This window comes from Gadus morhua, chromosome 5 (assembly GCF_902167405.1).
Source record: "Gadus morhua chromosome 5, gadMor3.0, whole genome shotgun sequence".
Lineage (NCBI taxonomy): Eukaryota > Metazoa > Chordata > Actinopteri > Gadiformes > Gadidae > Gadus > Gadus morhua.
Genome location: NC_044052.1, coordinates 17435453 through 17461082, shown reverse-complemented (window position 1 = coordinate 17461082; position 25630 = coordinate 17435453). Strand labels below are relative to the sequence as shown.

Sequence of the window (25630 nt, the reverse complement as noted above, 5' to 3'; positions counted from 1 at the left end):
ATACATTTAACAAAATAATCATGCAATCGACCATTATTAAATGCAGGCTCAGTGATACTCCCTATAACACTAGGGGTAAAACGGAACTGTTTAAACATGACCCACGACTGGCCAACTGTCCCTGAGGTGCGCCAACGCCTCATAATCATAACTATAACTATACAAACACCACACTGTGCTTCTGAATGACATCATAACTCAGCACCACTTTCCAATATGGCGTCTAGCCGGCTGCCGGAGAGGGCTGTACCGGAGGAGCCTTTCTGCGCACACAAATACTCTCTGCTGATCATCACCGGGCCGATTAGTCACCCGGACCAAGCAGGACTCATCCACAGAGAGATTGAACGAGGTAAGGCTCTGGAGTCCGACACCTATTAAGGAGGTTATTCGCAGAATTATGGCGTTGCTAGAATACCGATCTGGGATCAGTGAATCGTCTCCCCACTCCGTTCACATACACGACGGGAAGAGATGGTAAACTGACTTCACGCCGATGCTTATGCAGCAATCCACCCAGAGACAGGGCTGCGTCAACAAGCGATGCTCTGGTAACGGCAACATCAGCCGCTCCTCCTGGAAGACTATGGTGACGAACACCAGCCTATAGCCTCGACGTCGTGTAGTTTTTGCCTCTCAGATATTTTTTGTTATTATTCTTATCATATTCAGGTACGTGGTTTTGCTGTATGGAATATTTAAGCGAATCTGAGCAGTCAGCACAATTCCCACTGCATGCCATCAACAAATGTCCCTTGAAAACACATCTGTTTAGATTCGCCTGTGTTGGATAATGTACACAATGAAAATGCACACTGCACATTGTTATGCTTAGAGTCCGGATTTCTCAATCTCACTGAAAGGGGCTCTATATGAGCTGTTTGTGCAACGTGCGTGTGTTTGTGTATGTATGTGCATGCACAAGTGTTCGTCTGTGTCTGTGCATACGTAGGTGATTGTGTGTGTTTTTTCGTGTGTGTGTGTGTGTGTGTGTGTGTGTGTGTGTGTGTGTGTGTGTGTGTGTGTGTGTGTGTGTGTGTGTGTGTGTGTGTGTGTGTGTGTGCATACATATGTGTTTGTGTGTGTGCGTTTGCACATATATTCAAGTTCAAGTTCTTTCATTTGTCAAATGCACAACATAACAGTCAAGCAGTCATAGCTGGCAATGACATTTTTGTGTCCCAACCTTAAAAGAGTAAAAAGAATACAAATATATATATATTTTTCAATAAAAGAGTATAGATGAAGAATATATGTACAGCATATATATATATACATATATATATATACATATACATATACATATATATATATATATATATATATATATATATATATATATATATATAGTACACACATAAGTGTGTGTGTGTGCTTGCGAGTGCCTACACGTGCATAAATGTTTGTGTGTCCTTCTTTGTGTTTATATGTGTGTTTTTGTATGTGTGTGAATCCTGCGTCTATGTTTGTGCTGTGTGTGTATGTGTGTGTGTGTGTGTGTGTGTGTGTGTGTGTGTGTGTGTGTGTGTGTGTGTGTGTGTGTGTGCGTGTACGTGTTTGTATGTGTGCGTGTGCGTATATATGTGTGTGTGTGTGAGAGTGTGACCTCTCCTCTGCTCCCAGGGGTCCGGTCGTGGGACGTGAGCCTGAGGTCGTGTAACCTGAGCCTCTACCTCCAGGAGTTCCTCACCCACCACATCGTGTCCCTGAAGGGCCCAGGTACGTGGTGCTGGGGGCCAGGGGGGTGGGGGTGGTGCTGGGGGCCAGGGGGGTGGTGGTGGTGCTGGGGGCCAGGGGGGTGGGGGTGGTGCTGGGGGCCAGGGGGGTGGTGGTGGTGCTGGGGGCCAGGGGGGTGGGGGTGGTGCTGGGGGCCAGGGGGGTGGGGGTGGTGCTGGGGGCCAGGGGGGTGGGGGTGGTGACGGGGGCCAGGGGGGTGGGGGTGGTGACGGGGGCCAGGGGGGTGGGGGTGGTGACGGGGGCCAGGGGGGTGGTGGTGGTGCTGGGGGCCAGGGGGGTGGGGGTGGTGCTGGGGGCCAGGGGGGTGGTGGATGTGCTGGGGGCCAGGGGGGTGGGGGTGGTGCTGGGGGCCAGGGGGGTGGGGGTGGTGCTGGGGGCCAGGGGGGTGGGGGTGGTGACGGGGGCAAGGGGGGTGGGGGTGGTGATGGGGGCCAGGGGGGTGGGGGTGGTGCTGGGGGCCAGGGGGGTGGGGGTGGTGACGGGGGCCAGGGGGGTGGTGCTGGGGGCCAGGGGGCCAGGGGGGTGGGGGTGGTGCTGGGGGCCAGGGGGGTGGGGGTGGGGGCCAGGGGGCCAGGGGGGTGGGGGTGGTGCTGGGGGCCAGGGGGGTGGGGGTGGTGACGGGGGCCAGGGGGGTGGTGCTGGGGGCCAGGGGGGTGGTGGTGATGATGGGGGATGGGGGTGGTGCTGGTGATGAGGGCCAGGGGAGTGGTGCTTGGGGGGCAGGGAGGTGGTGGTGGTGCTGGGGTGGTGGTAGTGCAGGTGGTGCTGGGGGTGACGGCGTTGCAGGGCAGGCTGGGTTGGACACAAACAAAAAACAAAGATTTGACGCAGAAGAAGAAGCCCGTCCCCATGGTAACGTGCGCGGCATGTTCTCCATCGTCTATGAAGGAAGGAAGGAAGGAAAGGAGGAGGGTATTTAGAGGATTGTTAAAAATGGGCGGCCCCTCTCTCACACACAGTAACAATAGACAATACTTTCTTTCTCGGGTGTGTGTGTGTGTGTGTGTGTGTGTGTGTGTGTGTGTGTGTGTGTGTGTGTGTGTGTGTGTGTGTGTGTGTGTGTGTGTGTGTATGTGTGTCGCAGCACGTACAAATAAATGTGAATGTACAACACGATATCACTACATGATAAGCAGTAGCTGGTTTATAAACGGCACATTATAATGAAGTGACATATTGGATTTGAGGAAAAAGGTCGGGCTATGTTTAAAGCCCAACGTAGGCCCTTCAGTTGGTCGGACGTGACGTCTCCCCAAAAAGAGTCAACATATTGAACGAAAGGTGGAGGGGGAAGAATCCCATCTCTACCACCGTTCGCTGCATCTAGACATGGTCCAAACACTGGGAAGTCAATTTGACCTCACTTCCTTTTATGGGCTTTCCTGTTTGGGTTTTTCCGTCGTGTCAGAAAAGGAAAGGCAGGAAGGCTTTTGCCTGACTGCTGCCTAGCGGCAATGAGGAGCCACTAGCCGAGACACTAATCCTGTCCCGGTCGGGACAGACAGCTGGGGCTCACTGGCTCAGAGCAGTCACTCCTCCTCCTCAGAGGGGCTGCGTTCCAACACAGCTGCTCAGTCACTCCTCCTCCTCCTCCTCCTCAGAGGGGCTGCGTTCCAACACAGCTGCTCAGTCACTCCTCCTCCTCCTCAGAGGGGCTGCGTTCCAACACAGCTGCTCAGTCACTCCTCCTCCTCCTCAGAGGGGCTGCGTTCCAACACAGCTGCTCAGTCACTCCTCCTCCTCCTCAGAGGGGCTGCGTTCCAACACAGCTGCTCAGTCACTCTTCCTCCTCCTCAGAGGGGCTGCGTTCCAACACAGCTGCTCAGTCACTCCTCCTCCTCCTCAGAGGGGGTGCGTTCCAACAGAGCTCCCCAGTCACACCTCCTCCTCCACTCCTGCGTTCCAACACAGCTGCTGGTTCTTTACTGGTTTCATCTATTTACTCCTACTTGTACTATCCAGCCACTTTTGGGAGACTTACAGTGAATTCTGATACATCAAAGAGCAGGTGGGGGTTAGGGCATCTGGCTCAAGGATGCCTGCTGTTCTTCAACTATTCTCTCTCTCTCTCTCTCTCTCTCTCTCTCTCTCCCCCTCCCTCCCTCCCTCTCCCTCTCTCCCTCTCTCTGCAGGTCACAGGTGTCTGCGCCACAGCACCAGTGTGTTGGACACCCAGGTGCTGATCAGCCCCGCCCAGGAGCAGGTGCACTCGGAGGTGAGGTGGGGGGGGGGGGGGGGTTAGCCATCCAATATGGACGTCAGATCAGTTTGAGCCCCCATTTAGAGGACAATCTAATGTGATGATAATCGTCTGGTGCCGCTGTCACTGCAGTCTTCCCTCGGTCTAACCCTGACATCATCTCAAGGGCTTGGGGAATAACAGAGGCGGGTCTAAAATAGGGATTCTCTAATTGGCAGCAATGCTCATGTCACATGAATACAGAATGCAGTTTGGAAATCGAGTTGTCTGCAATTTTTTTAGACATCAATTTAAGGCAAGTTATGAAACCTCTCTCTCTCTCTATATATATATATATATATATATATTTCTCTCTCTCTCTCTCTCTCTCTCTCTCTCTCTCTCTCTCTCTCTCTCTCTCTCTCTCTCTCTCTCTCTCTCTCTCTCTCTCTCTCTCTCTCTCTCTCTCTCTCTCTCTCTCTCTCTCTCTCTCTCTCTCTCTCAGGTATGCAGCCTGCTGGACAGTGATTCTGCCCACAAGCTGCTGGTGGTGGCCGGGCAGAGTGTCGAGGAGACTGGGGATCTGCTGTTACACAGGGGGCTCTTCTCCTCCCAGCATCTGAGGAGCATCCTCACAGAGCAGGTCAGCCTCTCATCTTACACCACACACACACACGTTGGTTATAGTTCGGTTATAACCTTCAGAGTCTTTGGGGGAAACATGACACCTCAATCTAAATGCATACACGATGCCATCCGAGTGGGGAAACGGGAGCGGAATAAATGTCATAGTTTCCAAATATTCTAGAAGGTTTAACAATCCAATATGGCAGATTGGGGGTCAAGGCCTAAAGGAACCCGAAAGGCAATGGCATGGTGCTTATAGCATGTGTTTAGGGAAGACCATGTGACATATGGACCTTTCCTTGTCATGTTTTCTTGCCCTTTAAACTGGAGCTCAAACTCCATTTTCTGCTCAGTACAGAACGCTCTGTACTGATGTACTAGTAAACGTGCAGGGACGCCTTTCTCTGCTTGAGGAGAATGTGAAGAACTGGAGGTCATTTGAAGAAATTAGGCAAAACAAAGAATCTTCCTAAGCCTTGTGTTTGTGTATGTGTGTGTGTGTGTGTTTGTGTGTGTTTGTGTGTTTGTGTGTGTGTGTGTGTATGCGTGTGTGTGTGTGTGTGTGTGTGTGTGTGTGTGTGTGTGTGTGTGCTGGCATGTGTGTGTGTGTGTGTGTGTGTGTGTGTGTGTGTGTGCTTGCATGTGTGTTTGTGTGTGTGTGTTTGGGCTTGCATGGGTCTGTGTGTGTGTGTGTGTGTGTGTGCGCTTGCGTGCACGTGCGTGCATGCGTGTACGTGCCTTTGCGTGCGTGTGTGTGTGTGTGTGATTCCCACCCCAGCTCAGCGACAGAGGATCCTCCCCTTTCTCGCGGAGGCGTTCCTCCAGGTACACCCTGACCCTCAGCTGCCCCAACGTGGGCACCTGGAGGGACACCTTCTCGGGCAGCCAGCCGCCGGGCCACCCCACCCTCCGCATCAACCCCCCGGAGGTGCTGCCCGCCATGGAGGCCCTGGGGGAGTTCACGTCCCTGGTGACGGGCTCCCTGCACCCCTCGTCCCCCTTCGAGGTGCTGCCCCCGCCCGGCACGGTGGGCTTCCTGAAGCTGTCACGGCCCTGCTGCTACGTGTTCCCGGCCGGCCGCGGCGACTGCGCCTTCTTCGCGGTCAACGGCTTCACCATGCTGCTGGACGGGGGCTCCGACGCCCAGGCCTGCTTCTGGAAGCTGGTGAGGCACCTGGACCGCGTGGACGCCCTGCTGGTCAGCCACATCAGCACCAGCAGCCTGGCTGGGGTCAACACCTTCCTGGAGAGGAAGGTGGCGGAGATGGAGCTGGGCGGGCCGGACGGCAAAGGTGAGGTTGGTGGTGGTGGGGGTGGTGTCGATGCTGGTGGAGGTGTTAACGGTCATAGTGGTGGGGGTGGTGGTGGTGGTGGAGGTGAGGATGGTTGGGGTGGTGTCGATGCTGGCGGAGGTGTTAACGGTCATAGTGGTGGGGGTGGTGGTGATACTGATGGTGGTGGTGATGGTGAGGGTAATGGTGTTGGTTGTGATGGGGATGATGGTTGCGGTGTTGATGGAGGTGGGGTTAATGGAGCTGGTGGTGTAGGTGCTGGGGATGGTGGTGGCGATGATGATGAAGGTGATACCTTGAACCCTCCTGCACCACCCTCCCCTGCGTTCACGTGTTCCCCCCTTGGCTCTGTGTTGGCAGATGACCTGACGAAGAGGCTGATCTCCCCAGAGCTTGGCGTGGTGTTCTTCAACGCCCCCTGCAGCCTGCACACGGACCAGCAGCCAAGTAGGTCTTCATCGTCACATCAGCTTAACTGACTGATGTCAAACATACAGCCTGTCATAATTAAGCGCACCAACAGACCAATAATGTCAGCCAAGAGGTGAACGTTAGTTCTGAGAATGTATTTCACACTATTCAATAATCTACTAATGTAGTATAGTATTTTTTGAATTTACTCTGATTTGAATTGCATTGCTCTGGTAGAAGAAATCCATGGTAAAAATGGCACTCATTATTAATTATAAGTAATAACAACAACCACAACAACAACAAAAACAAAAAGGTTGTATTGTTTCCCTATTAGGTGTAGACAGTGTCCTGAAAAGTGCAGATCAGACGACTTTGACCATAAGGTTGCTCAAGAAACTAGAAATAGTTCCGCAGCCGATGTTCCGACCAGCAGGGGTCCCCATCGAGCCCATGACTCTGTTCCAGAAGATGGGCGTGGGCCAGCTGGAGCTCTACATCCTCCACCCGGGCAAAGCCAGCCCGGAGTACCAGGCGCTCATGCAGAGCTGGCCCGACCGATCCAACCCTTCCTCCCAGACCCGAGCTCTCCCCCTCCCAGCCCTGACCTCTGTGTGCGCCCTCCTGGTGTGGCACCCGGCCTGTCCTCAGGAGAAGGTGGTCAGGGTGCTCTTCCCTGGCGCCACTCCACAAGGGAAGCTCCTGGAAGGGCTGGAGAAGCTCAGGGGCCTGGCCTTCCTCCAGAAGCCCACCGTGACCACCGGGGACCTGGAGGTGCAGAAGGAACACAAGCAAGCCAAGAGAACGGCCAGCCAGGACAGTGTGAAGGAGGTACCTCCGAGGGTGGGTAAGGAGGAGGTGAAGGAAGGCCTTGCTAAAGAGAAAGCGAAAGTGGTGAACGGTAGTGCCCTGAAGGAGGAGGGGAAGAAGGGGCCGGAGAAAAACAAAGTCAGAAACGGAAACGTCAAGCCGAAATCAGCGACCACCGAGAAGAACGTGGTGAAGCAAGGAGGAGGCAGGGATGTGAAAAAAGACAAGGAGGCGGGGAAGATAGAGGACAGCGGTCCTAAGAGACGGGAACAAGGGAAGAAGGAGGTTCCGCCCTCCAAGCCAAAGAACGAGAACAAAACGAAACCCAAAAAGGAGGCGAAAAAAGACACTAAAACGCTAGGTAAGAAACCTAACAAACCGTCAGGAAAAGAGATAAAGACAGGTTCTAATTTGATGGCCAAGAAAGCCAGCCTGAATAATGAACTCCAGAAGACAGAGTCGGCTCCTTCCAACACAGAGGAGTTGTCCCGAACCCTCAAGGCAGAGAGCCCTGCCGAGGAGCCCAAGAGAGAAAACCCCTCAAACCAGAACCACTCTGGATCCAGAAGGTCCACCCCTGAAGACATCACAGAGGACCTTCTCAAGCTTCGGGGAGAAAGCGTGCGAGAGGTGACCATCAGTGAAGTCGGACATGACTCCGAGATTATAGGAGTTCCAATTGGTGAGAGTGAGACCAAGATGCTGGTTCTGGATCAAGACCGAGCTGTAACCTCCCTGACAGGGAAGGGCCCCGCTGAGGTTACGGCCGAGAAGCCAGCCAAGGCTGTTAGAGTCGAAGGCTTCCCCGGCCCTTTAAACATGTGCTCCCAGAGCGACCAGACAGACCTGACCCCGACGGAGTACACCCTGCTGGACGGGGCCCTGAAGAGCAGCCCTCCCTCCGGGTCCTCAGCGGACAACCCGGTGACGGCCAGCCCGGACGAGGCCACGGTGGGGCACACCTCCTCGGAGTCTCGGCCCAACAGCGCGGGCCACACTCCCTACTGTCTGTCCCCCGACGACGTGTGGTGCAACAGGGACAAGCTGAGCCGACTCCAGGGCCAGATGGCTCGCTCGGATGACCCGACTGACGCCCTTCAGCCGTCGGTGCCTCCGGTCTCCGCCGTCGACGGTCACCAGGGTGAGGGCCAAACCACGTTCAACCCGAGGGAGAAGAACTTGACCACCCTCTCTCTGGGAACCTTTAAAGAATCGGCGGGCCCTGATCCGTCGACCTCCGTCACCACCACCACCACCACGCACTCCATGCCGGCCGAGGCCATTTCCCCCCAGTCGACCGAGGTGGACGAGTCCCTGTCCATGTCCTATGAGAAGGGCTCGATCGCGGTCAGCCAGCGCGACGGGGAGGACAGTCTGCACCACTCCGTGTCCAACGGCAGCCACTGCGTGGACACCGATTTTAGGGTGGGGATGTCTTTACCACTGAAGAAACCGCCCCGCTCTCTGGGCCAGGGTTTGGATATGGGAAGGCCCCCAGGCCACGGCAACCTCCATTTTGAGTCGGAGGCCCATGATGTGGACCTGTGTCTGGTTTCGCCGTGCGAGTTCAAACACTTCAAACCGACGGACCCGGCATCAACAGCCGGTGACCGGCATGAGGGGAACGCTGTGGTGGTGGGCCCCCAGCACCACGGCAACAACAACAGCCAGCGGGACATGTCGCTCAGCGAATCAAACGCCCCCCACTGCACCGAAGACTGCCCCTCGACCACGGCGGACGGGGGTCTGGATTCAGACGAGGACGAGTCGTGCAGCGAGCCCACCAGCTCCCTCCACGACCCCCACACCCACCAGATCCTCCCTCCCGACCCCCCGCCGGCCCCTTTGAGGGACGGACCCCCGCCGCCCCCGCAGCCAGACTCCTGCATGCCGGTTCCTCAGTCGGACCCCGAGGTCCACGGCAGGGGGGCCAAAACGGCGGGAACGAGAGGGAAAAAATACACAGGGGTGAGTGCAGACTTTTACTTTATCGGGGCGCATTTTGTTTACAGCAAGGTGGGTTTGCGATGCTACACTATGTTGAAAAATGTGATCTGTGACTCAGCTCTTTGGTATTGCACCCCTTCCCCTTTCATACTGCTTTGTCCGTAGAGATAAAACCCATGTGGATGAAAGGGTGTGGCATATTACCTGTGGCACAAAGCTGCACTTTAGCCTCCATCCAAAAATCTGCAAAGCCGCAGACATTTACAGTACTGTTGGAGCAAGGGAAGACACTTCAACGGTCACAACATGACAACATGTGTATCGCCTTCCTCCCCAGGTATCGGAGGCCTCCCTCCGGGCCGGGCCGACAGGAGGGTCAGCCCAGGGAGGGAAGAGCAGGGGGGCGGGGGGGCTCGGCGGTGGGCTGGGGAGAGGACCCCCTCGTACCTCTGGAACTAAGACCGCACCGGCCAAAGCTTCAGCCAGCCCTGGTAAGACGCCGTACTTCAATCTTCCAGCCGTCTTCTTGGGGACTCGTCCAGCTTGTTCTCCTCTTAAACCATGATGTGCCTAATTCTCTTACCTATTCACCAATTTATGATAACTCCATTATTCTTTACTTATTTATCATTTAGATTTACATTAACATTCATGGCATTTAGAAGGCGCTTTTATGCAAAGCGACTTACAATAAGTGCATTTGTCATAAGAAGGTGAAACAATATATCGCTGTCCGTACAGTGAGGATGTTCATAGAACCAAGTGCCAAGCACTAACAATCGCTAGGTTAACCCTTTCCCCGTACACAACAAAGATAGCTAGGATAAGATGCTACATAACTACGTACCACAACTAAATACAACACACAATAAGTGCGTACATTAAGTGCCAGGACGTACAACACGTAGAAGGGGCGGGATGGAGTGGCTATGCAGAGTCTAGGTGAACTCCGAACAGCAGACTTGATTCCTTTGCGAAAGCTGGTGAGGGACTCTGCGGTCCTAATCACAAGCTACAGGTCAACGACGTACATAGGTTGAAGCCGCTGCAGTAGTCACAGCCACAGTCTGCCCGTGGAACCTTCTTCCCCCGACAGAACCAGGGCAGCCGGGCTACGAGGGGCCGCTCAGCGTGCACGTGGACCTGGCCTACCTCCCCTCCGGAGCGTCCTCCGCCACGGTCGACGTGGACTTCTTCACACGCGTGCTCTCCTCCTGCTACATCATCAGCGGGGACGGGCCGGAGAGGGAGGAGCTGATGAGGCAGACGCTGGACGCGCTGTTGGACGGCAAGGCCACCTGGAGCGAGGCCGCGCAGGTAAGAGGCGCATCTGATCCAATCAAGTCAGCCTTTCAAAGAAATTCAAATTTGAGTAAAAAAATATTCCCGAAGCAGAAGATTGTAATAATTGAAATCTCTAAACTTCTCGGTGTGTTGAAGCAGCTGGGACTTATTAGCAGGTTGATCAATCGTTAAGGACAGCTCCAAGGTTCATAAAGCGGCATACTTAAGGAAACGAACAGGAAATGCTTTATTATGACTTTCGTAATCCAACCGTTGGACGCCGTTGGATGCCGTTGGACGCTGATTTGCTGCTGGGGGTGCTGGCACCGTTTCCATGACAGCCTCTAGCGTCCCAGTCCACCCAGTACAGTACGCCTCCGTGAGCTGGTTCCATGGATTCTCTTCCTAACCCTAACCACAAACCACAGCGTTTAGTATTCACTTTTGGTGGATTTGTAGTTATAAAGGAAAGCCTTACCTTGATGTGTTTGAAATGCCACTACAAAACAAACCATTCTTCTTAGTAATAATAGTGATAGGAGTTCAGAGGTGAACTAAATGTGTGGTTTGCTGTTGACGAAGAGGTATCCGTTCTGGTGGGGAAAAGCTGGTTCTGACACAGTCACACACCCTTCCTCATCCTGTATCCCCCCCCCCCCCGAGGTGACGGTGATCCCCACGTTCGAGTCGGCGGCCATGCAGGCCTGGTACCAGCAGACGGTGGAGCGGCAGAAGGAGCTGGACGTGGTGGTGCTCGGCTCCAACAGCACTGTGGCCATGCAGGACGAGACCTTCCCCGCCTGCAAGATCGAGTTCTGAAGGGAGGGGGAGGGAGGGGGGGGAGGGGGAGGGGGGGGGGAGAGGGAGGGAGGGGGGGAGGGGGAGGGAGGGGGGGGGAGAGGGAGAGAGAGAGAGAGAGAGAGAGAGAGAGAGAGAGAGAGAGAGAGAGAGAGAGAGAGAGAACTGAATACAGAATCAAATCCTTTTGCCGAAGAGGGGGGAGAGAGAGAGAGCGAGGGCGAGAGAGAGAGAGAGAGAGAGAGAGAGAGGCAGAGAGAGGCTGAGAGACGGACGTGGGGGGGTTGCCTGAAGCAGGGAAGGGAGCGAGCAGTGAGTAAGAGTTTTGAAGTTCAACAAAGTTACACACACATCTCTGACTACACACACAGCTCTTACTAATCAATTGACAACCTAGGAGTCGTTAATTATTCAGAGAGAGGGAGAGAGATTCATGGCCTTTCATGTGATCAATCTTTCAAAGAGCCATCTTAGGGCGTGGAATTACAGCATGTCAAATCTTGACCTATGATCCTGTGGTGATCAGGAGAGGAGAATATCCCAAGGTGGGTATAAGCATGTGAATATGTTTTAACTGTACAGTGAAGATATAAACATAGTCCTAATCCTAACAGAATGTAACATCTAAACTGTGACACTTATGGTCGCTTTATTCAATACTTTTAGAGGCATCTGCACTCCTTTATCGTGATAACATCCAAATCCTTTCTTTTGATTTGATTCAGGTTGATTTATTAATTTTGAGCTCCATTAAGATGCACTAAAACAAACTTAAATGAACTGTTAAGTAACTTAAATCAGAAGTAGTTTAGTACATATGTGTAGATAAAAAATACTCTATTCCTGCCTGAGTACCAGTCCATAAGTTTCCCCATAAATATAAGTGATAGAATACCAATCATTGAATAGTATTCGTCATGGAATTAGAAAATCCTGCTTGTACGACTTTGCTGTAGGACGGTTAAGGCCGAAATCAACGGGAACTCAATCACAACTTATTATGAATTGTAATTATGACGGGGTCATAACACCACGAAACAGAAAGGATAATCGTTGATCTTACATTTGATGAAAATGAATCACCTGTTGATGTACTGAACGTTGTATGTTTACGGAGTTTGTTTAGTGAAAAACAGTATGAATCAACGCTTTAAATCTTAATGTATGCCACTATACGCGTGCATCCAGTTTCACTATATGGCCTATGGAAGGGATAGCTTTAACTGGTGGCCAAATCACTCGACAAAAGACTGAGGAATCCTCCCCTGTAAGCACTTCAGACAAAATATCAACAAATTGCAAGAGAAAAAGAAAATTTATGATGAAACCAACAAATCCTGTTCCAAAAAGTCTAAAAGTAGGTGTCTCGCTTTGATGTATAATTAAAATGAATACAAAACTAAATAAAAGTCAATATAAACGATTACTTACAGTGAGACTGCCAGTGTGGAGGCTTTTAGGGTTGATATTAGGGCTGTAACGATACACAAACTCACGATTCGGTTTGTATCACGATTTTTGACCCACGGTTCGATACATCCCACGATTTTTTGAAATTTAAAAAGCATTTTATTTAAACAACACTTATACCAATTAACTTAATGTAACATTTAATAACAAATAATTTGGAACACTGAACAGATTTGAACAGAAAGAATACTATTAAAGTATAGCTAAATGAATAAAGAAATAACGTGTGGGAGGATGCTTTTTTCAACTGTTTGGTTGGTTTAGTCAAATATCCTTATTAGCACTTCTTATTAGGCTATGTAGCTTAAATACTGACATAATCAGGCCGTATAGAATGCAACATGTTTAATAGCCTAACTTTCAATAGATGGAGAAAAACCTGAATGTCATGAACGTCGCAATAACGAGGCGTTACGAGTAGCATATGTGTGTGCGCCAGAATGGCAATGTGCGTATGCGTGTGTGAGTGACGTCAGCGAGTGAGTGGACGAACGAGGAGAGCGAGCGGTAGCGCGTGTGTCTAGTGAAGAAGCGAACGAGTCCGGTAGAATAAAGTACCCATCCTGTCAATAATCGGTGGCCGCTTCATTCCGACCTACAAGCAGACAAACTGCCAGTCAAATCACACAAAACACTAGAGACAGGATCACACAGGCCCCCTCTGGATAAATGTCGTTCATATCGCATATGAGCACTTCGACGGCTGTGGAGAAATGCGATCCTCCGTAGCCACGGAGGATTGCAGTCGCATACTTACGGCATCGATAGGAGGGGGCGCTGTCAGCAGACTATTATTTAGACAAATTATTAGCAAATTTCAATCGGACAATTTGACCGCAGTTAGAAAGGGCGTATCGCGCTTCTGCCTTCTCACACCGCGAGACAGGTTCGTGGCTTTGAGTATCGCGATTTTCGGTTTGATACGCGTATCGTTACAGCCCTAGTTGATATAATTTCATAGTTGTCTAGTTACCGTTAAGCAACGACAGGCAAATTCAACCACATAGTTCTAATGCAAACCATGAACTGGAGGCGTGAATGTGGGTCACGTTCTTCCTCAGAAGTGAAACGGGAAGGCCTACCATTGTGTCTTGCATGTTTTATCTTGTTCCACAAGGCCGGTCTGAGTGCACGTTGAGAGACACCAGGCTAGGTGTGGAACTGATTGACATTTCAGTCTGGGCGCCTCTGACAAAGTGAATTTGTGTGAAGAGATTAAAGATTGTGTCACCATCTGTTTCTGAGCTGTGTTTGCATATTCCCATAATCATTGAACATCTCCCATAAGTGATATTATATTGATAGCATTGATTGATTTGTTATAATAAAACGCCTAATGAATTAAGTTATTATAATGTATCGACTGACTGACTTGTGATATCTATAGGGAAGAACAATCAACTGAAGGCTGGCCAGCAGAGGGCAACCAAATCCTTTTTGCAGATTCAACCCATGAAAAGATTGTCATTTGTGATGTTCTCATCGTCTCAACCATCACCACTAGGCCTACATGCTGCAAATAATATTGTTCCCGTTATTGATAAGGGCCTTCTTTACTCGCGTGACATTTTTACTAATGTCAACATTTACGCACGTATCGGCGTGTCCAGTTGAAAAACAAGACAGTGGAAAAAAATAAAAAAAATAAAAAATAAATCAAAAAGACAAAAAACAAACAAAACAGTGATCAGTTAGACGTTGTGTGAGAGTTTGAACAGGTGAGTTTTGAGTTGCGACTTGAAGGTTGTAATGGTGTCTGACTGTTTTATGTGTGGGGGGAGGGAGTTCCAGAGCCTAGGTGCTGAACAGCTGAATGACCGGGCACTCATTGTAGTGAGTCGTGATGTGTGGATACATAGTACATAGTTCAAGACTAGAATTTTGTAGTAATGGAGGTTTCATATTTTTACAAAATGGATTATGTGAACATTGCTGAATAACAATCATGTATATTAAATGTATTGCAGGAGTTTAGCTTGACATTAACCAACTTAAAGGACAATTAAATGAACCGCACCAAACAAGTAGAAGTCAATGTGGGATTTTAATATATAAACAACACTTGACAGAAGCTTAATACAATTTTGTAAAGGAAAGCAGAGGAAAACATTTCCCCAAATGCATCTTTTCGAAATGTCACCACCATTCCGAAAGGAAGTGAAGAGGTTTGTGTAAAAGCAGTCCTCCCTGACCAGCTCTGTCCCTGACTCTAAACCCTGACTCTCAACCCTAACGCTAAACCCTCTGAGGGCAGGAAGACGCGCCTTCAGTGTAAAGGTTTGAACCACAGAGAAGGAAGAAAAGAGGAAGCAGTAGAGAGTAGTGAAGTAGTGAGGTTAGTGACAGACGTGAGGGAAAGGCGTGTGGAAGCACACGGTTACGTGGGTTATGTGGGGTCAAGAAGATCACTCCCACTGGAGGTCATTGATCCATCAGCCTCAGACTGCTGAGCTCAGCAGGTCATCTGGAGGACGAGGCGCAGATGAACTGAGGAGACGGGACCAGCAGGATGTCAGGATCAGGGCGGATTCAGCTCAGGTGTGTCTACCCGGACCAAACAAGGACATTGATTAGGTTCAATATTCAAAAGATGCAACATTATCTGAACCAAAGATAAGTCATTAAGGAACAGGCAGGCTTTAGGGCACCTTGCTCAAGGACGCATCACTGTATTCTGAGGACTTGAACCCGGCAACATTGGTTTGAGAGTTGAACCCCAACCCCCTACCTAGTCCACTATGTCCAGATAATGCAAACTTACGAGGAATCCTTGATGGTAGAGTCCTGTTTGTCCTCAGGATTTGCCTTCCAGATGTACGGCTTCTCCATCAGTCCTCCAGATTCCTGGTCTGGTTACAATCGTAATTTGTCTCTAATGTAAGGTAACAAACAGTACTAATTTGTCTCTAATATCAGGTAACAAACACAGGAGTAGTTGGGCTCTAATGCAAGGTAACAAACACTGGACAAACTAATCCTTCGTTACAACAAGTCCACTCTGTTTATTTTATGCAAACTTACGAGGATCCTGGTTGGTAGAGTGATGTTGTCCTCCTGAGTCTTGGCTCCTCCATCAGCTCACCTCAGCCAGAGTCCTGGTCTGGAACAAACAGCGCGAGACTGGCCCTAACGTCTGGTAACAAACATGTAGTTTGTCTTATTTTTAAGCCCTTTATTTCCACTTTGTTAGGTTAATACAAACTTACAATCCTTGTTGGTAGAGTGATGGTCATCCTCCAAATTCACGGCTCCCCTACCAGCTTGCCACCGCACCAAACATGTAGAAGTCAATGTGGGATTTTAATATATAAACAAAAACACTTGACAGATGTTTAATACAATTTTGTAAAGGAAAGCAGAGGAAAACATTTCCCCAAATGCATCTTTTCGAAATGTCACCACCATTCCGACAGGAAGTGAAGAGGTTTGTGTAAAAGCAGTCCTCCCTGACCAGCTCTGTCCCTGACTCTAAACCCTGACTCTCAACCCTAACGATAAACCCTCTGAGGGCAGGAAGACGCGCCTTCGGTGTAAAGGTTCGAACCACAGAGAAGGAAGAAGAGGAAGCAGTAGAGAGTAGTGGAGTAGTGAGGTTAGTGACAGACGTGAGGGAAAGGCGTGTGGAAGCACACGGTTACATGTGGGGTCAAGAAGATCACTCCCACTGGAGGTCATTGATCCATCAGCCTCAGACTGCTGAGCTCAGCAGGTCATCTGGAGGACGAGGCGCAGATGAACTGAGGAGACGGGACCAGCAGGATGTCAGGATCAGGGCGGGTTCAGCTCAGGTGTGTCTACCCCCGACCAAACAGGATCAGGTGAGGTTCAGCTCAGGTGTGTCTGCCCGGACCAAACAAGGACATTGATTAGGTTCAATATTCAAAAGATGCAACATTATCTGAACCAAAGATAAGTCATTAAGGAACAGGCAGGCTTTAGGGCGCCTTGCTCAAGGACGCATCACTGTATTCCGAGGACTTGAACCCGGCAACATTGGTTTGAGAGTTGAACCCCAACCCCCTACCTAGTCCACTATGTCTAGATAATGCAAACTTACGAGGAATCCTTGATGGTAGAGTCCTGTTTGTCCTCAGGATTTGCCTTCCAGATGTACGGCTTCTCCATCAGTCCTCCAGATTCCTGGTCTGGTTACAAACGTAATTTGTCTCTAATGTAAGGTAACAAACACAGTACTAATTTGTCTCTAATATCAGGTAACAAACACAGGAGTAGTTGGGCTCTAATGCAAGGTAACAAACACTGGACAAACTAATCCTGCGTTACAACAAGTCCACTCTGTTTATTTTATGCAAACTTACGAGGATCCTGGTTGGTAGAGTGATGTTGTCCTCCAGAGTCTTGGCTCCTCCATCAGCTCACCTCAGCCAGAGTCCTGGTCTGGAACAAACAGCGCGAGACTGGCCCTAACGTCTGGTAACAAACATGTAGTTTGTCTTATTTTGAAGCCCTTTATTTCCACTTTGTTAGGTTAATACAAACTTACAATCCTTGTTGGTAGAGTGATGGTCATCCTCCAGATTCACGGCTCCCCTACCAGCTCGCCTCCGCTCCAGAAACACGTTCTAGTAAGAAAACACAGCGGTAGTTGGTTAACGCATGTCAAAGGAACAGCTGTATTTTGCCGTTAAAGTCAACCATGCAAGTAAATACAAACTTACGAGGAATCCAGCAGCTCTCCTCAGACAGAGTCCTGGTCTGGAACAAACAGCGGAAGTCTTGCTTCAACATGTGGTAAAACAGATGTAGTCGCCTGGTATATATGGTACAAACGCTGGTAGTTTGTGATAGCAGTATTCTACGAGAAGTGGCAGTGAGTGTGATGATCACTTCAGAGTCAAGCTCTATCTACCCCATGAGACGTCCTTCACAAGGCAGGGCCTCCACCAGCTCCTCCACCAGGCAGGGCCCTCAGCACGACTCCTCCATCAGCTCCTTCAGCACGGCTCCTCCATCAGCTCCTTCAGCCCGGCTCCTCCTTCAGCACGGCTCCTCCATCAGCTCGGCTCCTCCATCAGCTCGGCTCCCCCAGACATAGTTTCCTGGTCTGGTTACAAACACAGTTGGTCTCAGCAGTAAATCACCTGGGGACGCAACACACCCCACCACCTGCATCTGAGGTTCACTTGTAAAAGTTAAGACAAATTTAAACATATTTAAACACTTAAATTAGACAACGTCTGCAGATTGTTGCGTTCAGCAATTCATCCACTACGGTCGTAGCAGCACTAGTAACAATAATGGCTCATATGACCCTTACATAACCCCCGTATGAATTAACTCAAATCACAGCTTGGCACAGATTTAAAGTCATAAGATGAGCAAAACCCGACCTAAACTACCGTGGATTTTAGTGTTTCAGATGAGCTTGGTGATGGTTACCCTCTGGTCCGGTGCTGCAGGCCCCTGGTATCCAGCCTCAGTCTCCGGTCCATCCTGGCACCACAAGCCTCCGGTCCCCAGCCTCTCAGCCTCACCTTTCAGCTACAGCAGCAGATTTATATCAGCATTTGCCCAACAATAAACTTAATTGACTCATCCGAAACAGAGTTACACAATTAATTTAACTATTATTTTACAACTCAAGGCTAGAAAAGACTTGAGACCAGACATGAGCATCCCGTTTTTGGGAATGAAGACAGAGCAGTCCACAAGTTTAAAGAAGTGGTTCAGGCCATGCATTGAAACTGACCTGCACAGACTCTACTCACACACACCAGAGCACTGACCTGTTCTGGAGGACTTCTGGCAGGAGGTGGAGGTCTGGCTCTGGGTGAGGAGGTGGAGGTCTTGCTCTGGGTGAGGAGGCAGACACCTTGGGACAAACTACATGTTACCTTTTTAACCTTGTGCAGTTCTAGAGTATCTTCTACTGTAACATGTGGGAAGGACGGCCATTATTTTAACTTTGATATTATCCAGTGTGTAACTCTGAACCAAAGTCGTTGTTTAACGTCATTTCATTAGGTAGGGTTTAACTTATGTTGCAATTAATGACAGCAGATATTGAGAACGTACAAAAGCTGAAGTAACAAAGAACACTAAGCAGCATCGATATTAAATAAAATATACTCAGCCATATTCGGGTGCTGGTTTCCGTCAAATTGTCTTCCACCTTGCAATGATTTTCAGCCTTCACTGATGTCGAAAAATGGGCCCGCAAGTAGAACGCCGTTTTGTACGCAGCGAGAGTCCCGTCACGTCATCGTGGTTAAAAGTACGCTGCAACCATCGGAAATTATCAACATATTGTACGACGTACGTGTCAGTATGTATTTAAAATCCAACTTAAAGTTGTTTAAGATAAGGGAACAATTCGCAATGGAAATGACTGAAAAATAGTTTCCGTTGGCAACGGCTCGAGGTTACGCAAATACAATCCAGAACGTTCCGCCAGATTCCCTCAGGGGACTCCCGTCCTACTAACTGCCAGGTGGTTTCTTATGGTTGTCAAGACTACAACGTTCTATGCTAACCATTGGGACTAAATCAAGTGACCGCACTCAGAAGCTTCCACGGCGGGAAGCACAAACCGTCCGACTGGAATCCGAACATTCCGGCCGGAACCAACCAAAGAAAAAACAGAACCAGCGCCTCACCTTGAGCTGAACGGAGGAAGATCATGAAGTCCAGCGATGGTCTTCATTAAAACACAGCCAACAGACTTACCTTGAGGAGATCTGTTTGTTGCGGTTGGTCATTAATACTATTCAGTGTGCCTTTACATTATTATGCACCCAGTGTACACAAGTTATATCACTCAAAACCGGACGAAGAACCAAACTACCATGTACGTCCCACAACAACTTTAAACCTAAAATCAATACAAAACAGTGTCTACATTTTACAATTATCTAGATTATTCCGGGAACAAAACATACAGAGCAAATCTAAACGTTGAGCTCACAGAGAGCCGACCATAGCCCTGCAACATCACCCTGACCGCCTCATCACCAACAGCAAATCATGCCAGCCAGCCTACACATGTACAGGTCCAGTGAGAAGTGGGCATCTGAGTGAAAGGACCGCCCATAATAAAAAGAAGCCCAATTCCTGAACTATCCAACCATCTTCATGGTTTAAAGATTTACAGACTTGACATGCCATTGTGTTCCAATCACCTTTGTCTGCTCCCTCGTTACTTATAAAACCCTACATCTCCATCACTAGAGTGTTGCATCCTACTCATGGGGGTGTGATCCGAGTGAGCAGAGATGCATGCTGGGATACAGTGCTTTCTGAAGTCTTCAGTTCTATAGACACGCCCATCAGGAGAAACCAAGTGTTTGAGAATCTGTCGTGACATCAGTTACATGAGCAGGAATATCCTTCAAGATGGCGCCAGGACTCTCAGCGGAGAGAGACCAGGAGGAAGATGTGAGGGTTCTTCCTCTCAGCCAGTGGAACACAACAACGGTCTTAATCAGAATACCATGGAACACTTTGAAACATCCTCCTCTTTACACCTTGAAACCCCAGTGAAGGTTTCCTTACCTCCTCAGCTGAAAAGCACAACTTCAGCTCGAAGAGCGCACTAGTTGGAGTTCCCGGATTGGTTCTGATTTAAGGGAACCAATCGTTCAGCTAGTCCTGTCCGAAACAAGTACAGTTCAGCCTGAGAAGACGTGCAACTGAGAGCAAGACAAGATCCACAGGGCTCTCCATCAATCCAGCCAGGTAGGAAGAGGCGTCTCATTACAGGTGTGAAGGTTATCTTGAATATCCATTTAGGTCCCTTTCCAACATCAGACTCCTTTTGGAATTCCTTTAGGTGTCCATCCTCCATTGATCCAGATTGGTGTAGTCCTAGTTTGAAGTCAATGATCTGAACACGCCGCTTGCATCCTTTTACACTTGAGTTGGATACTCTCCTTCCTGCCCAGGGTGTTGGCCGTCCATCAGGTATGATTTAGTTGACCATTCCAATATCCCAAGCCAATCACACAGACCCCCGTATGAACATTATCACTGTCAAAGCAAGCCGGACACACGCACGTAGAACCCCACGCCAGGTGTGAGTGGGAGACACAGTAGAACCCTATAGCGATACTCCAAAATCATCCATCTCAAAACAAACCCAAACACACACACACACACCACTGAACCATAAAAGGCCAAACAATCATGCAGGATAAAAACCTCATGCCAAATAACATTCCATAATCCAACCCCAGCTCTCCTGCCAGGGCACCCAGAACAGAACAACCAATGTCTCCAGAGAAGTAAATTATGCACAACATTCTTCAGTGGCGTCCCACATTGGTGATGGATTATGCTTGGCGTCTCCAAAATGTGTCCCAGGTTGATTCAACGTTCACAGATGCAAATGGTGCAGCTTTAGTCAGCCTGAGGACAGGAAGGAGGTCATCTGTTCAGAAGACCACCCAGTGGAGGGGGGTGGCTCTTGAGGAGCAGGATCCATCTTGTAAAGGCCACAATTTAGACCTTCTTGGAAATGAAACTGTTCCTGAGGAGTCACGATGTCTGGAGGGGACTGTTGAATGTGTTCCATGGATCTCTGTGTCAGACTGAAGTTGTGTTTTAGCTGTTGAGATGAGGAGCCCCTTCATCTCCCCCTGGTGTTTCTCCTTCTGAATCCCTGTCTCCATCTTAAAGAACATTCTAGTCCATGTAACTGACGTCACAACGGTTTCTCAAACACTCGGTTTCCCCTGAGGGGGCGTGTCTACAGACCTGTAGACTTCAGACAGCTCTGTATCCCAGTATGCACCTCCGCTCACTCAGACCACACCCTCATCAGTAAAGCAACACTCATGTGATGAAGATGCAGAGCTCAGGAGAGTAATGGAAAGAAGACAGAAGACATCAGAACCCAACCCATTACTCCATCTTACAACAATAACTTTGAGCCCGTAACCATTTCAACAAATCATTAAAACCAACATAAACCAAACTCCTAAGTAACCCATGAACCAATAAAACATCCTTACTACTCAGATCAACCTTCAGGTAACGGGTTAACTCACCAGGAAGTAGGGATGGGCGATATGGCCTAAAATCCATATTGCGATAAACATTGCAACCCATTGCGATAACGATATATAAATCATAATATAACCATTTCAGAACAGGTTACATAGACTAAGGAAAGCCAAACTGCTAAATGTATAAAACTCAAATAATAAAGAAACAGATACTGTGAATTAGGGAAATACGGCCAGTATTAGGCAGGGCTATTTTAAATAAAGAAAAATCTTCCAAGTGTGTGCACAGATACTTGATATTAAAACATAAAAGTGCAAAGTGAACGCATACAATTTTAAAATGAACAGGAAATGAGCGCAATCACCAGCTCCTCCGTGTCGCTTTCAGACATATTTGCTTAGATAACGATGATGCGTTGAAGCCGGTTGCAGCTCAAGGCTCTTTAAATTTCGCGGGTCGCGGATGATGCGTTGCAGCCGGTTGCAGCTCGTGGCTGTTTAAATTTTGCGGGTCGCGGACGATGCGTTGCAGCTCGTGGCTGTTTAAATTTCGCGGGTCACGGATGATGCAATGCAGCTGGTTGCAGCTCGTGGCTCTTTTTAAATTTCGCAGGTCATGGATAGAGCAATACAACTAAAATCTCTATCGTAGGCCATTTTTTATCGTTGATATCGTATATCGCACATTCCTACCAGGAAGCCAAAATACATCAATGTGCCCAAGAGTAATGAGAAACTTTTGACTTACAGTTTGCAGTTCATCTTCATGGTTAAGTTGGGATACTCACAGAATTGCAGTTAAATATCCATGATAGACCTTTGAAGGAAGGAACAGTTTACTCATGGTCCCCAAACTTGGGCACTGTCCCACAGTTCAACATCTACCATCTCCATTAAATCAGATACATGAATGACAATACAAATTCAGGGCTTCTGGGATCATCCAACTTTTAAAAAATGATTAAGATAATTAAGGACATACTTCACCGGTGGGAATATGAAGGTTTTATGAATTAAATAATTCAATGTATTATGAATGTGAAAAAAAAATTGAAATCGGTTCATCCTAGCCTGAAAAAAGGCAGAACGAGTGTTTTCATGGTCTCTCTGGCTCAAAGTAAGAAAACCTCCAACTACCACAGTGCATTGCGCTCGATGCCCCGCCCACCTGTCGGTCTCCCGTCCCCCTCATTCCCCCTCAGTACGCGAGCTCCCGCCCCCTCTCATTCCTTATTGGTGGATCAATTTTCCACCAAAAGTGTGTTGTAGTCCTCGGCCCTTCTAGCGGGACAATAGGTTTCTCCCGAAATGACATCACACGCGTCATTTGACGTCATTTCGGGAGAAAATTAGATGAGAAAAAATGGGCCAAGGGGAGACTGGTTTAGACTGATATTTATATTACAATCGCGATTTTATAATGATAGAACGCCGGTTCTAAATGTGTGAAGTATCCCTTTAACTAATCCAGCTTTTTAATATAAATTATACTAATTATTTGACTTTCATTAGTCAAGAGTGATTTACCTCTTACTTTGACAAGTTTAAATGTAAAGTCCCTAAAAACTTTCAGGTAGAATCATTATTTCAAATGAGATAATCCGCCACAATCCCCGATTTCCTCAGATTATATTCAACATACAAGTCACGTCAGTTGTGCTTTGCCACACAATTCTACTCACATCAGGTTCAGATGAGATGCTCCTCTTTACTTCAAAAAGTCTTTAACCTGTGAAACAGGAAGAGATGAAAAATAAGTCACAGACCTCAACCAAACAGTACACACACGATAGATAGATAGATAGATAGATATTTATCCCTCTATTCCCCACTATTCACGGAGCCTGAGGTGAATAATTGTTAATTAAATAGTCTAGATAGCCTATCAAGTCTTTATTAATACCAAACGACACAAATCGTCGGGAATCCATTTAGGTGGTTCGGCCCACACAGGACAGTAGCCTACAAGACCACACAGAACAAGTCTGACTGGACACACACACACACACACACACACACACACACACACACACACACACACACACACACACACACACACACGCACACGCACACGCGTTGATAGATATAGATAGACAGATAGGCCTAGATAAATATGTTCCATTATTTGCCTTGCGGAGCCAACTAGTCCTGTGCGCGTATGCAAATTAGCCATGTGCGCCAATGTCCATTTGTTTTGAGTGCGACGAATGAGTGCAGATCATGATTTGCAGATGCAGATCAGTGAAACATATTTTAACTAGCCTACTACAGCACGCAGGGTTTTTTGTTCTCGGTTGTAATTAGCCTACATTTGAGGAGTTTTTTTTATATTGGGGGGAATCACTGTCCTACTTGTTGTTGAAGCACTTTATCCAACAAGCAAAACCGTCTCGGTAATATGGCCAAAGTGTATGGGAGAGTTCACTCGTTGATATGGCTGTCTGTACTAAAAGCATACGACTCCTTTAAATGCGTCTGCATAATTGAATTGTACGTCATGAGCGACTTGAGCGACCAAAGCGAACAGAAATATTCGCAGCGAAACTTTGTGAGCTTTGGTCGCTCCTGGTGTGGACGTAACAAGTTGGCAGCATCCTGAACGGCCCTTCGAGGAGTGAGAAGGAAGCTTTCATCAAAAGAGACCAGAGACTCATTCACTGATTAAACTGGAGTCATCGCCTATACACACACAGTGGCAAACACGATCGTCGGCGGCTGGAAATTTAAAAGGGGACGCTCCAAGCAGGGTTGCGGGTCAACGGTTTTTATTCGTTCACCTCACTTAAAAAAGGTAAAACAAAAGACAACGAAAGTTCCTCCACTTACGCGGTAAAATGGGTGAGGGGTCTCCGGGTCCGGTCCGTCGGTGAGGTCAGCGTGGCTCCCGCTCCCGGCTTCTCCCGCGACTGTCTCTCACTCTGCTCCCTCCCGGCACGAGCCACATGGCTGAGAGTGCCCCAAATGAGGGGAGAAGCAGGCTATTTAAGCTGCTTCTCAGGTGCTCTTCGTCTCCTTAATTGGCAACAACACACACACACACACACACACACACACACACACACACACACACACACACACACACACACACACACACACACACACACACACACACACACACACACACACACACACACACACACACACACACACACACACACACACACACACACACACACACACACACACACACACACACACACACACACACACACACACACACACACACACACACACACACACACACACACACACACACACACACACACAATGGAGTGGCGAAGTCACGCCCCTTCCGGTAGGGCTCATGGGACCTATGAGATCGAAAAATATGAATGGGTGTCAATGGAGAGAAAATAATTATTTTCTGGTCCCAGTCTTTATATGCCCTGGATTGCACATATGTTGTTTGTGGATTTAAATGATAATTTTTCATGCAAAGAAAACTAAAAATCTTCGTGAAGAAGTTTGATAATTTTAGGTTTTATGTGAGGCCGCTTACAGCTTTTAGGTGCTCTCGACGCATATGATATACGTCACCACACCCGCACTTGGAACTCGGCACAGAGTCTCCACATGCCATGGACATAATGCCACATGCCCCGACTTATAGTGGTTTTCACCTCTTTCTATGCTTTTATCCTCGCCTTGAAAAGAAGTGGTGAAGTGGAGCAGAGAGATCGCCATCTCTGTGCCGAGTCCCAAGTGCGAAAAGAACACACTAAAAGCAGCAGAAAATTGGTCTTCAATGAGATTACATTACACAACACACAAAATAAGTAGGTATGTAAAAGACCAATGGTGAACACAATAAAGGCTGCTATCTAGAACGTGCTCACGCTCGAGTCTAGCGTAACCTCGGAATAACATATTTAGTTTTGACTAAATGTACAATGACATTTGACTGAATGTGAAATGAAAATGAATGCACTCACATGTTCTCTTTTATTTGTTCTTCACAGGGACGGATGGAACGGCAGTTGGAAGAAGATCCCCAAAATTAAATTCAAAATGTTTTGAAATAAAAATATAATCAATTTATATTTGCATGTGTACAGCTGTCGTGGGTCAACATTAGCAACAGCCACCAGCCAAAATGTAGGTAAAATATTAAT

The 25630-nt window shown here is 48.5% G+C and overlaps 1 protein-coding gene across 1 annotated transcript; it reads left to right on the top strand.

Annotated features, from left to right (window-relative positions):
- The first annotated feature begins 188 nt into the window (after positions 1–188).
- On the top strand, positions 189–11138 carry LOC115544119 (microtubule-associated protein 1S). Its single transcript, XM_030356942.1, has 10 exons — positions 189–352; positions 1624–1719; positions 3870–3952; positions 4422–4559; positions 5322–5835; positions 6196–6282; positions 6584–9024; positions 9341–9494; positions 10100–10320; positions 10951–11138. Exons 1-10 carry the CDS (start codon positions 217–219, stop codon positions 11104–11106), a joined length of 4026 nt encoding a protein of 1341 aa, XP_030212802.1. The 5' UTR covers positions 189–216; the 3' UTR covers positions 11107–11138.
- The last annotated feature ends 14492 nt before the right edge of the window (positions 11139–25630 follow it).

What these genes read in the sequence shown, in the direction of transcription:
- LOC115544119 (XM_030356942.1), top strand. Translation starts at nt 217, where the DNA reads ATGGCGTCTAGCCGGCTGCCGGAGAGGGCTGTACCGGAGGAGCCTTTC. An exon ending in AGGAGCAGGTGCACTCGGAG is followed by an intron (nt 3,953 to 4,421) that starts GTGAGGTGGGGG and finishes TCTCTCTCTCAG; the next exon opens with GTATGCAGCCTGCTGGACAG. An exon ending in GGGCGGGCCGGACGGCAAAG is followed by an intron (nt 5,836 to 6,195) that starts GTGAGGTTGGTG and finishes CTGTGTTGGCAG; the next exon opens with ATGACCTGACGAAGAGGCTG.